This window comes from Otolemur garnettii, unplaced genomic scaffold (assembly GCF_000181295.1).
Source record: "Otolemur garnettii isolate 467f Iridium unplaced genomic scaffold, OtoGar3 scaffold00094, whole genome shotgun sequence".
NCBI lineage: Eukaryota > Metazoa > Chordata > Mammalia > Primates > Galagidae > Otolemur > Otolemur garnettii.
Window position 1 is genome coordinate 2,452,349 of NW_003852489.1, and position 13,270 is coordinate 2,465,618.

General features: G+C 52.9%; 1 protein-coding gene across 1 annotated transcript; it reads left to right on the forward strand.

Moving 5' to 3' along the window:
• The first annotated feature begins 3,137 nt into the window (after positions 1-3,137).
• Positions 3,138-12,858, forward strand: EPX (eosinophil peroxidase). Its single transcript, XM_003795568.2, has 13 exons — positions 3,138-3,247; positions 3,463-3,556; positions 3,784-3,959; positions 4,126-4,243; positions 4,346-4,475; positions 5,318-5,524; positions 6,577-6,895; positions 8,316-8,476; positions 8,903-9,158; positions 9,580-9,750; positions 11,347-11,584; positions 12,150-12,362; positions 12,669-12,858. Exons 1-12 carry the CDS (start codon positions 3,163-3,165, stop codon positions 12,349-12,351), a joined length of 2,157 nt encoding a protein of 718 aa, XP_003795616.1. The 5' UTR covers positions 3,138-3,162; the 3' UTR covers positions 12,352-12,362; positions 12,669-12,858.
• Positions 12,859-13,270: the final 412 nt, after the last annotated feature.

The window sequence follows — 13,270 nt, forward strand, 5'->3', positions numbered from 1 at the left end:
TTATTGGGGTCAAGAACCTGAGAGTAGCTGAACTATCATCTGGAGAAGGAAGAGGATTTGGGAAGGGGAGGAGACGTGTCTTCCTCTCCAGGGCAAAAAAGGATGCGAAGACTCATAGAGGTAAGCCAGGCCCTGATTCGCTTTATTATCAGATTCACCGGTTTACTCAGGTCCCACACACATTCCTAAGCACTGACCCTGGGCCCAGTCCTGTGCTGGGTGATGGGCACATAGCTATAAACAAAAATCAGGCCTGGGGTCCCCCAAAAGGCCAGTCCAGCAGATGGGTATGGCGACAGTGCACATTGGGAAAGCACAATGTGAAGCATCAGCTTGTGGCTCCCTGCAGACATGAAATGGGGGCACTAACTTTGATCATATTTGGGGAGAAGACAGAAAAGGGATGAGGGAAGGCTTCTGGAGGAGGGAATGGCTCAGCCTGGCTGGAGAGATGAGTAGAAGTTAATCAGGCAAATGGACATGTGCAAGGACCCAGAGGTGAGGGGAACATGGTGCAGGAGGATGCAGGATCCTTCGGGGGGTCATGGCTAGAGAGCGGTGGGTGGTGAGTAGGAGTGAGGGGGCGGGGGAGGGGTCCTGCAGGGACTGAGAAGCTGTGGAAGGATTTGGGGCTCCCTAGGCTGCAGCTGGAGGGATATTGTGCATAAACCTCATAGACTATGACCCTAGATGGGCTGGGAGCGTCATGAACAGCCCTTTCCCACTCCAGAAGCTCAGAGCCCAGTCAGCTGGATAAAGGAAGCAAGAACAGGGCAGAGGAAGAAGGTTTAGCCAACATCACTGTTGACTGCCTGCTGAGTGCCAAGCATGGTGACTACAAGGTGGCTTAGTGATGCCCACCTCCATAGGAAATGGGGGAGGTGGGCTCAGAGGTCAAACAGCTTGCCTGAGAGGACTCTGGTGCTGGGGTTGGGGCCCAGGCCAAAGAGCCCCTGCATGCTAAATGCATGACTTAGGGACCTAGTCTAGTTTGGGGAGTGGAGATCAGAAATGGCTTCCCAGAGGGAGCCCAGAGGAAGGAGAAGCTTTCTGCAGAACCTGGAGTTGCCTGAAAGCCCACAAAAGCATGGGGTTTGCACTGGAGGGCAAAGGTGGTTGGAGCCCAGGGGCAGCCAGCAGCAGGCTTGGCCTCTCCTCAGTCTCCTGGCCTGGACCTCCACCTGCCAGCCCAGCAGTGTTTCCAGGAATCTGCCCTCCACAGCCTGGGTGTGCAGGGCCCCACCTGCTTGCCTCTCAGCACCATGCTGAGCAGTCAGTTGAAGGCCAGAATCCCCCAGAGATTGGCCAACAGGGCAGGGGTGGGTCTGGAGCTGAAGGTTCTGTCTCAGGCTTATCTCAGTAACCCACAGCAGCCCATGACTGCGGCAAAACCCTTACCTAGCTCACTACTGCCGAATAATGAAAGTCTCCTTTGTGAGGACAGCAGCAGTCACTCGGAGTGCCAGGGACCCTGACAGGAGGGCAGCCTGGGTTACAGACACCACTGGCTCCAACATGGAGGCCTCTGGCTCCCTGAGGGCAGGGGAGGGTAGGAAAGCTGAAGGGCACTCTGCAATTTTGGAAAATTCCCTCCCTCACGGGGACCACTCTTCTTATCTCACAGGCTGAAAATTGAGGTCCAAGAGGTGGGGTGACTTGTCCAAAGTCACGCAGTGGGGCAGCAGCAGGGAACCCTGTGCATGTTCACCCCCTATATGGTGCCTCCCTTGCCAGAGGAGAGGGCCCTTCACTGAAGATAAAATCAGGAGGGCCCAGGCATCAGCTGGAGCTTGTGAAAGGGGTTGCCCAGCAAAGTGGCTGTTTCAAGAGTAACTGTCATGCTGTTGGCACTGCTGTGGGAGAGGGGGCTGCAGGGGGGTAGGGCCTGGAAGAGGGGGACAAGGCAAGGACACTGGCACTGGATGTGCTGGGAGCCTGGCAGGTACAGGGTCTGCACTGAGGAAGGAACGGACATGCCCACCTGATGCAGATACATGGCAGTGGCGGGGGGGGGGCTGTGGACACAGTGATGACAATTCTAAAGCCTCAGAGCTGAGCCTGTGCTTTCCAGGCAGGCCAGGTTGGGTCAGGGGCAAAGGATAAGCCAGGACTATTCCAAGGAGAGAACCACAGGAGGAAAGGCATGGTGTTTTGTGGGAGAGGAGGGCGCTGTGGGGAGGCTGGCTAGATGTAGAAATAGAGGTGCACCCAAGGTCACACAGCTAGTGACAGAGCCTGACAAACCCCAGGTCAGTATGAATCACTGCAGCAAAGAAGTGACCCCTGATCAAGCCCAATAGGAACTCAAGGTTTAAACCTGCTTCTCAGAGTAAACCTACTACTGACACACTGAGAATCAACTCCTGGAAACAAACTTTTGTGGAGGCCCCGGCTGCCTGGCAGCTTGCTCTGTGGGGTGTTTTACCCCTGACAGATTACTGTGTCCCCAGATGGGCCCATGAGGCATTTCACTGCCCGGCCCTGCATCAGCCACAGCCACAGCCTCACTCTCTCCCTCTCCCAGGGCACTGGTGGCGGAGGTGTAAGAGGCGGGGCCAAGTCCCTGATCACACAGCATTCATTCATTTAACAACACTGAGCACCTACTAAGTGCCAGGCCTTGTGCTCTGCATGCAGGGACATGGCAGGAAGGCAGACCCACGTTCTGCCCTGTCAGGGGAGGAGAGGAGCCTTTCCTATCATCTGGGATGTGGTAACTGAGGCCTGGAGAGGAAAAGGGCCATGCAGCTAGTTGGTGGCAGGGCTGGGCCCAACCACCTTCCGAGACACACTGCTCCTCAGTCACTCAGCAAATACTCACCCAGGTGCTGCCCTGGGAGAAATATTATCAGTGGACTCAGTAGTAGAAGGAGGGGATGGGGTGCAGGCATTGGAGTGAAGAATATCTCTAGGCTAGCAAGTGGTGGGGTGGGCATTTCAGTTTCATAACCCCCACACACCCCCCGCCCCAGAACCAAAGGGAAGTTCCAGAGCCCCACCCAAGAGGCTGGGCTTCTGGGGCCCAAAGCTGCCCTCCAGGTCCTAAAGATGGGCTATAAATGTCCCTTCCCTGCTACTTCCTCAGAAGAGCAGGTAAAAGGTCAGCTAGGGTCCTCTATGCAGGCTAGAAGTGTTGCTTGCCTTTCCAGCTGGCGAGGTCTCATGGCAGGAACGCAGCTTCTCCTGACCCTGACAGGGGTCCTAGCCACACTCAACCTCGCCCTGCCCTGTGAGGGCACTGCCCCAGGTAACAGCCCATAGACCAGTGGTTCTCAACCTTCCTAATGCTGTGGCCCTTTAATACAGTTCCTGTGGTTTGCAACCCACAGGTTGAGAACTGCTGCCTTAGACAGATGAGGAGGAGGGTGGGTCTAAGGAAAAGAGAATGGAGAACAAGCACTTGGGTCTGGGAGGGGGTCTTGTGGCTCCCCTGCACCCTGAGTCCCCATCCTCTTTGAGCAGCCTCCCCCAGTACAGTGGACACTTCAGTCCTTCGGGACTGCATAGCAGAGGCCAAGTTGCTGGTGGATAATGCCTATAATCAGACCCAGAGGAGGTAGGCCTGGGTCTGGGGGCTGCGTGGGCCTGGGAGGGCCAATGAGGGAAGATGGGTTCCAGCCAAGGTAATCTCCCTCACACCCGCCCTGGGCCCCTCAACTGTTGGTAGAGGGCCTTCCTTCCACCTATCCTTCTGTCTGGTCTCCCCATCCTGCCTGTCCACCAGCCGGGGCTCTGCTGGGAGGTCTGCGTCCTCTCTCTAGCCCCCGTTCCTCTCCTGAGCAGCATCCAGCAGCGTCTTCGCAGTGGCTTGGCCAGCCCCATGGACCTCCTGTCCTACTTCAAGCAACCAGTAATGACCACCAGGAAAGTCGTTCGGGCTGCAGATTATATGCACGTGGCCTTGGGGCTGCTGGAAGAGAAGCTACAACGCCAGCATTCCAGACCCTTCAATGTCACCGGTACTCTGCTCCTACTGAGCCTCAGGGCCTGCCCTGGCCTGGGAGTAGAAGGAAGCTGGGAAGGGGGAGGCAGGGGCACAGCCATGGGGCACTGGAAGGAGAGAGGTACAGGGATGGGAGGTATGGAACAGGCCAGCCCCAGCCTGCTCACCTGCTCTCCTCCCAGATGTACTAACAGAACCCCAGCTGTGGCTGCTGTCTCAGGCCAGTGGCTGTGCCCTCCAGGACCAGGCTGAGAAGTGCAGTGACAAGTACCGCACCATCACTGGGAGATGCAACAACAAGTGGGTGCCAGGGACTGCACTGACTCGGGGACACCTCCCTTCCCCCACTTCCCTCTCCCTCCATGCTGAGCCCTGCTCTCCCCGACCCACTTGCATCTACAGGAAGATACCCTGGCTGGGGGCCTCCAATCAGGCCTTTGCCCGCTGGCTGCCCGCCAGGTACGAGGATGGGCTATCGCTCCCCTTTGGCTGGACACCTTCCAAGAGGCGCAATGGCTTCATCCTCCCTCTTGTGAGTGGGGGCTGAGGGTTTGGGAGTGAAACATGGTCCAAGGTTGGCCAGACAGGGCTCAAACCCGGGCTCCCTCACTGACCAGCTAGGTGACTTTGGGCAAATAAAAGTTTCTGAGTCTGTTTCCTCATCTATAAAGTAGTAGTAAAACCTACCTCAGGGAGCTAGTATGAATATTAAGTAAAATACTTGGTATATGCAGTTATACAGGATGTGATGTATTAATGCTAGTTTTATGGCATTGGGAGTTATTTCTGTCTGAGAGAATTAGTGTCAAAGTGTCCCGCTAAATGTAAAGAGCTATCTATAATGGTTAACCTGGTTCTACCTATTTGTCAATATTACTTCACATTTATTGACTCATCAATTTTCTATACATATGTCAATATAGCAATCTATCACCCCCTCATCTGTCAACATCTATTCATTTTTCTTCTATTCATCCATCTAGTTCTCTCTGTATTTATTATCCATTACCTCACAACCACCCCATCTAAGAATTAGGTACTATCATCTGGTTACCTATTGGTCTATGAATTGATCTACCAGTTAGATCTGTTGACCCCTCTGCTGAGGCCTGAGCCAGCCAACATGGGCTCTTTCCTTCTCTTTACTGCTGGAATCCTTGGGGGCTACCTCAGAGATCATCCTTCCAGAGTGACAGCAACAACAGAGGTGTCTTCATCTCCAGGGAAAAAGGGGGAAAGAGGATGGGAGTGCAGAAGAGGATGAGAGACTGTCACCTCCAGCAGGGACAGCTCTGAGTCCTGTGTTGGCTCTAACACCTTGAGGGGCTAGAAGCTCATGCTTCCCTCACCCCAACATTTATTTTCCCCCACCAGGTCCGGGCTGTGTCCAACCAGATCGTGCGTTTCCCCTCCGAAAGGCTGACCTCTGATCGGGGCCGGTCCCTCATGTTCATGCAGTGGGGCCAGTTCATCGACCACGATCTGGACTTCTCCCCAGAGTCCCCGGCCAGAGTGGCCTTCACTGCAGGTGTTGACTGTGAGAAAACCTGTGCCCAGGTGCCCCCCTGCTTTCCCATCAAGGTACAGTCGGCCAGTCTTCCAGTCTCCCTTTCCCAGGCAGAGGGCTGGTGGGGAGGGGGGTCAGGAATACTGAAACTATGTCCTTAAGGAGCTGTCTGTGGAGCTGAGGCATAAGACAGAAACATAAAAATAGCCTGGCACAGGCTCAGGGGCTGTGCGATCTGAGGGCTGAGGGGGAGGGCAGCACTGGAGACCAGCCTTGGCTCACAGGTCTGATTCCAACAGGGGGAGCCTCTGGGCCTCTACTTGGGGAAACCTTCAAGGGCCCTGCAGCTCTCCCAACTCTGGGCCTTGGGATGTCAGCAGGGTCCTAGCCTGTGGGCTGGAAGGCAAGGGTGGTGTGGGCCACTGGGGAAGAAGAAATGATGAAATTCAGCAAGCAAAGTCTCTGCTGGGGCCATCGGGGAACATACACACGCACATTCTCATAACGGGTGGGCAACATTCAGGAGGGATGACTTGTCCCTGGCTGGCCCCTGAATGTAGTCACCCTATTCACTCTTGAAGCCCTGGCTCAGGGACACCTCCTCTGGGGAGCCTTCCCAGATCTTCCTATTACACCGTTAGCATTTGGCTTTTACATCAAGCATAGCAAATGCCACTTCAATTTAGAGTTACTTAATTCTGTGTGTGTGTGCATGTGCATGTATGTTCACTGAACTACCACCCTCCTGCAGACCTTGACTGGGTTTCTGACCTTCATAGTCTCAAACTGAACAGAATTAAAGGAGCTCAGTCCCAAATGTCAGTTATGTTACCTCTTTCCCGCACTAGTTGTCACTTCCCCTCTCTGAGACTGTCTCCCCACCTGTAAAATGAGGATCTGGATTGTTTCAAAAGCCTTATTCATTTCTAATCTTTGATGACCCAATGATACAAAGTGCCAACACGCTCAGACTGAGGTAGTGAGCTGCACCAGTCTGGACGAGTTGAGGAGGGCTCCCTGGAGGAGAGAAGTTCTAAGCGAGGTTTTCAGGGAGGCAGGGGTGACCAAGTGGAGTGGGGACTGCATTGGAGGGGTCCCAGCGTCACTGACCCCTCTCCCATTTCAGATCCCACCCAATGATCCCCGCATCAAAGACCAACGTGACTGCATCCCCTTCTTCCGCTCGGCACCCTCGTGCCCCCAAAGCAGGAACAAAGTCCGAAACCAGATCAATGCGCTCACCTCCTTCGTGGACGCCAGCATGGTGTACGGCAGCGAGGTCTCTCTGGCCCAGCGGCTCCGCAACAATACCAACTACCTAGGGCTGCTGGCTGTCAACCAGCGTTTCCGTGACAACGGCCGGGCCCTGCTGCCCTTCGACAACTTGCACGATGACCCCTGTCTCCTCACCAACCGCTCTGCACGCATCCCCTGCTTCCTGGCAGGTCAGACTAGGGGAAAGGTGGTGTCTTCTCAGCAAACAGCCATCCCTGCATTCCAGATTGGGAAGGCGCAGTGGATGCAGGGAGGGCACCTGGCTGGGACCTCAGTATCAGGCACACCACAGGCACAGGTCTGTGCATAGTTGTCACAGAACCAGTATAGGGAAGGATTTTGCAAACGCCCTGGGTGTGGCCGACATCACTGACCATCTCCAGCAAGAAGGGACTTACCACCTATATGGCTCCAGATTTTTGGAAAGTCTCCCTCATTTTGATCCAATATCCACCTATTGTCCTTAGTCCTGTTTCATGACCCTCAGAGAAGAGGGTCTCTCTCTTACGTAGCAATTGCCCCTTTACTTATCTGTATTTTTTCCTTCTCTGGGCTAAATTTCCTTAGTCCTCTCCCCCTACCTCCACAGGCACTCACTGTTGCCAGACACTGTTGCCAGTATCTTCTTTTGGATGTATAATTTGAGTTCTCCTCGGGGTCTTTCCCTGCACGTACATAGTTATAATAATAATGGCAATCATTTCTGGTTAAGATATTTAAACGTGTCCCCTCTAAACCTTACAGCAACCCTAAAAGGAGGCAAATATCATCCTCATTTTACAGATAGAACTGAGACTCCGGGTAGATGAATAATGTGCTCACAGTGCAAAGTTTCAAATGGCAGAGTCCCTGTAGGAACTCAAGTCAGCGCAGTTCCCAGGTCTCTGCTCTGTCCCTTCTCTTCCACTGCTTTCCTCACAGAGAATCAGCTCCAGTCCATCTTTCTAAGGATGGCAGTGGGAACAGCAGCATATACCTTCATGACAGGTCTGCTGAAGAGTAGCCCAAATAAGACCATGTGCAAAAGGGCTTGGTTAAAAGCAAGCAAAGGACTGAACTTAACTTTCCTTCCCTGCCTGTAGGAGGTCTGGTGCAGGAGCAGGGCTCTGCCTGGCCCTCCCTCTCTTTCCCTTTCCCTCTGGCTCCCTGGGTAGAGATGCTTGATAGCTCATCCAGTGATAAGAGAAGGTGGAGCCTTTGGTTGAGAACATGCAGATGGATATGGTGCATGGAACAGGCAGGCTAACAGTCCCAAGAGTCACCAGGTCCCTCGACCATAGCTGGTCCAGGCTGTGGATCTGTCGTCTTAGGCAGAGATTTCCCTTCCTGAGACTAGCAGCTGCCCTGTTTTCCCACCTAGCCCAAACCTGCTCCAGCCACTAAGACCCCATTGCCCTTCCTCTCTTGGCTTATCATGTTGGGGGAGGAGGGTGGCAGTTAAATAAGGAGCTCGCAGCACAGCTGAAGGGACGGGAGGGCAGCTAGGGCTGGAAACCACCGCATTTCTCCAGTCCCTAGACTCTGTCCACCCTAGCAGAAAGACGTTTCTCTGGGAAAAGCTGTGGCAACTCTGAACTTGGGGTTTTCAAGGTGACTCCCGATCTACGGAAACTCCCAAACTGGCAGCGATGCACACCCTCTTTATGCGAGAACACAACCGGCTGGCCACTGAGCTGAGACGCCTGAACCCCCGGTGGACTGGGGACAAGCTGTACAATGAGGCTCGGAAGATTGTGGGGGCCATGGTTCAGGTAGAGAGGCCCAGGTCCCAGCATCCCCCACAAGACAGCCCGCCATGAACAGGGTGTCCATAAAGTTCATGTGCAATTTAAGATAGTGCGCAATTTCAAATCGCACACAAACTTCATGGTCACCCTGAAGAAGCCATCTGAGGAAGTGGCTCTCACTTTCCTTAACACATCCTTGGGGAAGCTGGGTCTGGGTGACTGAGGAGCGAGCCTGACACATGACGCCTACTTCCAATTCTGCTACTAACTCACTGGGTGACCCTATTCATGTCACTCAGCCTCTCTGGGCTTCAGTATCTCCCCCTACCAAAGCAAAATTAACATTGTCACATTTGGCATGATGACTACAGATCTGAGTAGTCCTTCAGAAAGGCAGGCGTGTGGGATGTGCAGCCACTGGGGTAATGCTCCTCCTGTCTTCTCTTTCAGATTATCACCTACCGGGACTTTCTGCCTCTAGTTCTGGGCAAGGCCCGGGCCAGGAGAACCCTGGGGACCTACAAGGGGTACTGTTCCAATGTGGACCCGCGTGTGGCCAATGTCTTCACTCTGGCCTTCCGCTTTGGCCACACCATGCTCCAGCCTTTCATGTACCGCTTGAATAGCCAATACCGGGCCTCGGCACCCAACTCACTTGTCCCACTTAGCTCTGCCTTCTTTGCCAGCTGGCGAATTGTGTATGAAGGTGACCAGGTTTTTCAGAGGCAAATGAGGGTGAGGGCGGGGAGCATGCCCTCTCCCAGGAGGGCTGGGCTCACTGCTAGGTGGCCAGGCTGCTTCTGAGGCCACCAGGAGTATCTCTCTGGGACAGAGGGAACAAGGCAGGATGCTCAGTCACAGGCTGCACATCCCCTAGGATTCTCAAAGGGGCAGAGTCAGGTGTCAGACCAGCAAGGAGCTCACCTTTACCTTTCACTCTTTAAGAAGTGGAATGACCCCTTTCCCTCCCAGCTTCAGCTCTTTCATGTCCCATGGGCCTTGCTGCCTGACAAACATTATAGATTTTAAGTGACTGGCTGGTCCAGCACTGAGCTAGCTTGGCACCATGTGATGACTCATTCCCTGAGGCTGGTCCAATCTGTGCAGCTCACATTCCCTACCACCAGGTGGCATTGACCCCATCCTCAGAGGCCTCATGGCCACGCCTGCCAAGCTGAACCGTCAAGACTCCATGTTAGTGGATGAGCTCCGGGAACGGCTGTTTCGGCAAGTGAGGAGGATCGGGCTGGACCTGGCGGCTCTCAACATGCAACGCAGCCGGGATCATGGCCTTCCAGGTGAGAGGGCTGCCTGACTCTCCTCCTAGCTTCAGGCCAGGGCTGCTCAAGGGGTTCAGGGAAGACCCCTGGTGCCTCCTTTCTGACTGGGACTGTCTACAGCAGTGGTCCCCAAAACTTTTTGGCACCACAGACCTGTTTCATGAAAGACAAGTTCTCCATGGACCAGAGTGGGGTGGGAAATGGTTTTGAAACAAGTCTGCAAGCAATGGATTTGCTATGGTCTCTGTGCATCAAACCTTTGCTATAATGGCAATCTGTACATGCTGCCACTACTCCCCAGCACCAGCATCATGGTCTCCACTCCACCTCAGATCATCAGGCATTAGATTCTCATAAGGTGTGCTCAACCCAGATCCCTCGCATGCATGTTGTACAAAATGGTGTGAGCCCCTATGAGAACTGAATGCTGCCACTGATGTGATAGAAGGCAGAGCTCACCTCTTGCCCACGGCTCGCCTCCTGCCAGGCAGCCCAGTTCCTAACAGGCCATGGACCACTACTGGGGTTGGGGACCACAGGTCTCCAGGATGCGCAGTGGTACAGAAACATGCAAAGCACTTTGAGCACACCTGTCTGCCATCCTGCCAAGTTTTCCCCATCTGCTGTAGGGTCTCTAGCTTTAGGTTCACCACAGGACCAGGACTTGGGCACAGGACCTGAAAATGGAGATCAGTTCTTTCCAAGTAGAGAAAAGCAGATTTAAAAGGCAGGGAAGAACTGCTCTATTCCCCAAAGCCCTGGCAAGTTCTAAGGAGGAAAGCTAAAATTCTGGGGCTACAGTAACACTCCTTGCTCTAAGTGGAGGAAGGCCCAGAGACCCAGAGGCAGGGAACAGGTAGTATATAGTTAAGTTTGTATTAGCTGTTTGGTAAGGGTACAAAAGACTTTATCCTAGGAAAGCCAAAAATGTAGGCACGTTCAGGTATACAACATATTTTGTCCTCCCCGTGACCTTGAAAAGGAGCTATTACAGCCATTTTATAAATAAGAAAATAAGATCAGAAACAGCTAGTAATTTGCCCAAGGTCACATAAGTAGGAAATAGCAAATTTCACATTTCTCATCCATTCATTCATTTATTCTAGAGACAGGGTCTGGGTATGTTGCCCAGGCTGGTTCTGAAGTTGTGGCCTGAAGCAATCTGCCTGCCTCAGCCTCCCAAAGTGCTGGGTCTATAGGCATGGGCCCCTATGCCTATCCCAATTTCTTTCTTTTTCCCATTCAAACTACTAAAGGCAGGCTGAGGCCACTGCCTTGCTCTTCCTTCCTACCTTCCACCACCTTCTCGACAGAACTTGATGCCTCATCTGCCCCAGGTGACCTTGGCCATGTGGGGAGTAGGACTTCCTCCTGTTGTCCTTCTTACATTAGGACACACTCAGTCCGACGTACACAGTCTGATGTACACAAAGCATGGTTGTCTACTCACATTTTGGAGGACAGCAATCTGGTCTTTGGAAGGTTCAGGGCTTCTTTTGCTAGTAGGGACCTTTTTGTTCTGCCCAATATTGACTGGCCACAGGTTTTTCTCAGAGGACTTGTGGAGAGAACAGGTCAGCTACACTAAAGGTGCTTCTCCCCTTTTCCCCTCAGGGTACAATGCTTGGAGGCGCTTCTGTGGGCTTTCCCAGCCCCGGAATTTGGCACAGCTTAGCCGGGTGCTGAAAAACCGGGATCTGGCAAGGAAGTTCCTACATCTGTACGGAACGCCTGACAATATTGATATCTGGATTGGGGCCATCGCGGAACCTCTTCTGCGAGGGGCCCGAGTGGGGCCTCTTCTGGCTTGTCTTTTTGAGAACCAGTTCAGAAGAGCCCGAGATGGAGACAGGTGAGTGACCCTACCCTAGCAGACATCTGCACCAGAGGCAGAGCAGAAAGACACCAGCATTTCCAGATAGTAAAACAATGGGACAAGTGCTCTTTGGGCTTAATTTCTTCCAAATTCACAGGACTAGGAAGCTCCTCCCTGGACAGCTAGGTCAAAGGGAAAGACACACTGACCCAGGCAAGGCTGGCATTACCTGCGCTGGAGTCACCTTAAATCCAGGAGATAGACTGTTCCAGGCTAGTGGACCTCAGAAAACATGGCGGAAAGGGCTAACTCTGGTTTCCCCCAAAAAGTCTGATTCAAGACCTGACTCCTTATTTGGATTTGGTATTTGCCTAAGTCCAAATCCAGCCTGGGCCACTTAAATTACTGTGCACTTAATAGTGAGCAATTTATTTTACCACTGAGCCTGTTTCTTCATTTATAAAATGGGAATAATACCTATCTTGCAGGGACTGTGAGAACTGAATGAAATAATGTATGTAAAGTACCTGGCACAAAACAGATGGTAATTATAAGATAATTTCTCCTCAACGTTCACCTCCTTCTCTTGACCACCCGGTAGGTTCTGGTGGCAGAAATGGGGTGTTTTCACCAAAAGACAGCGTAAGGCCCTGAGGAAGATTTCCTTGTCTCGAATTGTGTGTGACAATACCGGTATCACCACCGTTTCAAAGAACATCTTCAGGGCCAGGAAGTATCCCCGGGGCTTTGTGAGCTGCAGCTCTATCCCCAGGTTGAACCTGTCAGCCTGGAGAGGCACATAAACCTTCTGCAGGTAAGGGCAGGCCTTCTCTAGCAGCTCTGGGCTGGGGCAGGCCCCCACACCCTTCCCTGGGCAGGAGAGCTGAGTCCTCTTAGGTGTCTAGGCAGAACAGAACTTGTCACTAGGGCAAGGGTCTCTTTCCTTGTGGCTTTCCAGTGTGCTTGCTTTGGGGCAGATAGTGAATCCTGGGGCCATAGACTTTGGAGGACAATTAGGAAATGCCCAATTATCCTCAACCTAGTCACCAATACCCTAAAACAGCTCCATTTCTGAACACCCAGCAAATTCCTCGTTTAGCCAGGTCTGTTATTTCCGCAGGAGTCTATCCCAACCTCTAAGCCTTGGAGACAAAGGGAAGTGGAAAACCATGAGGCTGCCTTCTCCCCCTGGAGCAGCTGTATCCTGCTGGTGCTTTGCTGGCTCCACCTCTGAGTTGGGTTCATTGGCTGGGGGTGACAGCTGGTGCTCCTAGTAGCAACGGACTCACTTGCCTTCGGAACTTCTAAGGCAGTGGTTCTCAACCTTCCTGATGCTGTGATCCCTTTATACAGTTCCTCATGTTATGGTGACCCCCAACCATAAAATTATTTTCGTTGCTACTTCCTAACTGTAATTTTTCTACTGTTATGAATTGTAATGTAAATATCTGATATGCAGGATGTATTTTCATTGTTACAAGGGGTCGCAACCCACAGGTTGAGAACTGCTATTAAGGTGTTAGGTTATGAATCAGCACCAGGTGAACCAAGCCATGCAGCCCTGAGGTGCAGGCAAGAACTGCTAGCCACCAGCTCCTTTCTTCTGTTTCCTAGCCCTCCCAGCTGCCCCCCACCTGAATGGGAGACCACACAGTCCCAGCCTCTAGCTACCCCACAATCCTCTCCTGAGCCTGAGGTTGGGCAGCACACTCTGCTTCTACC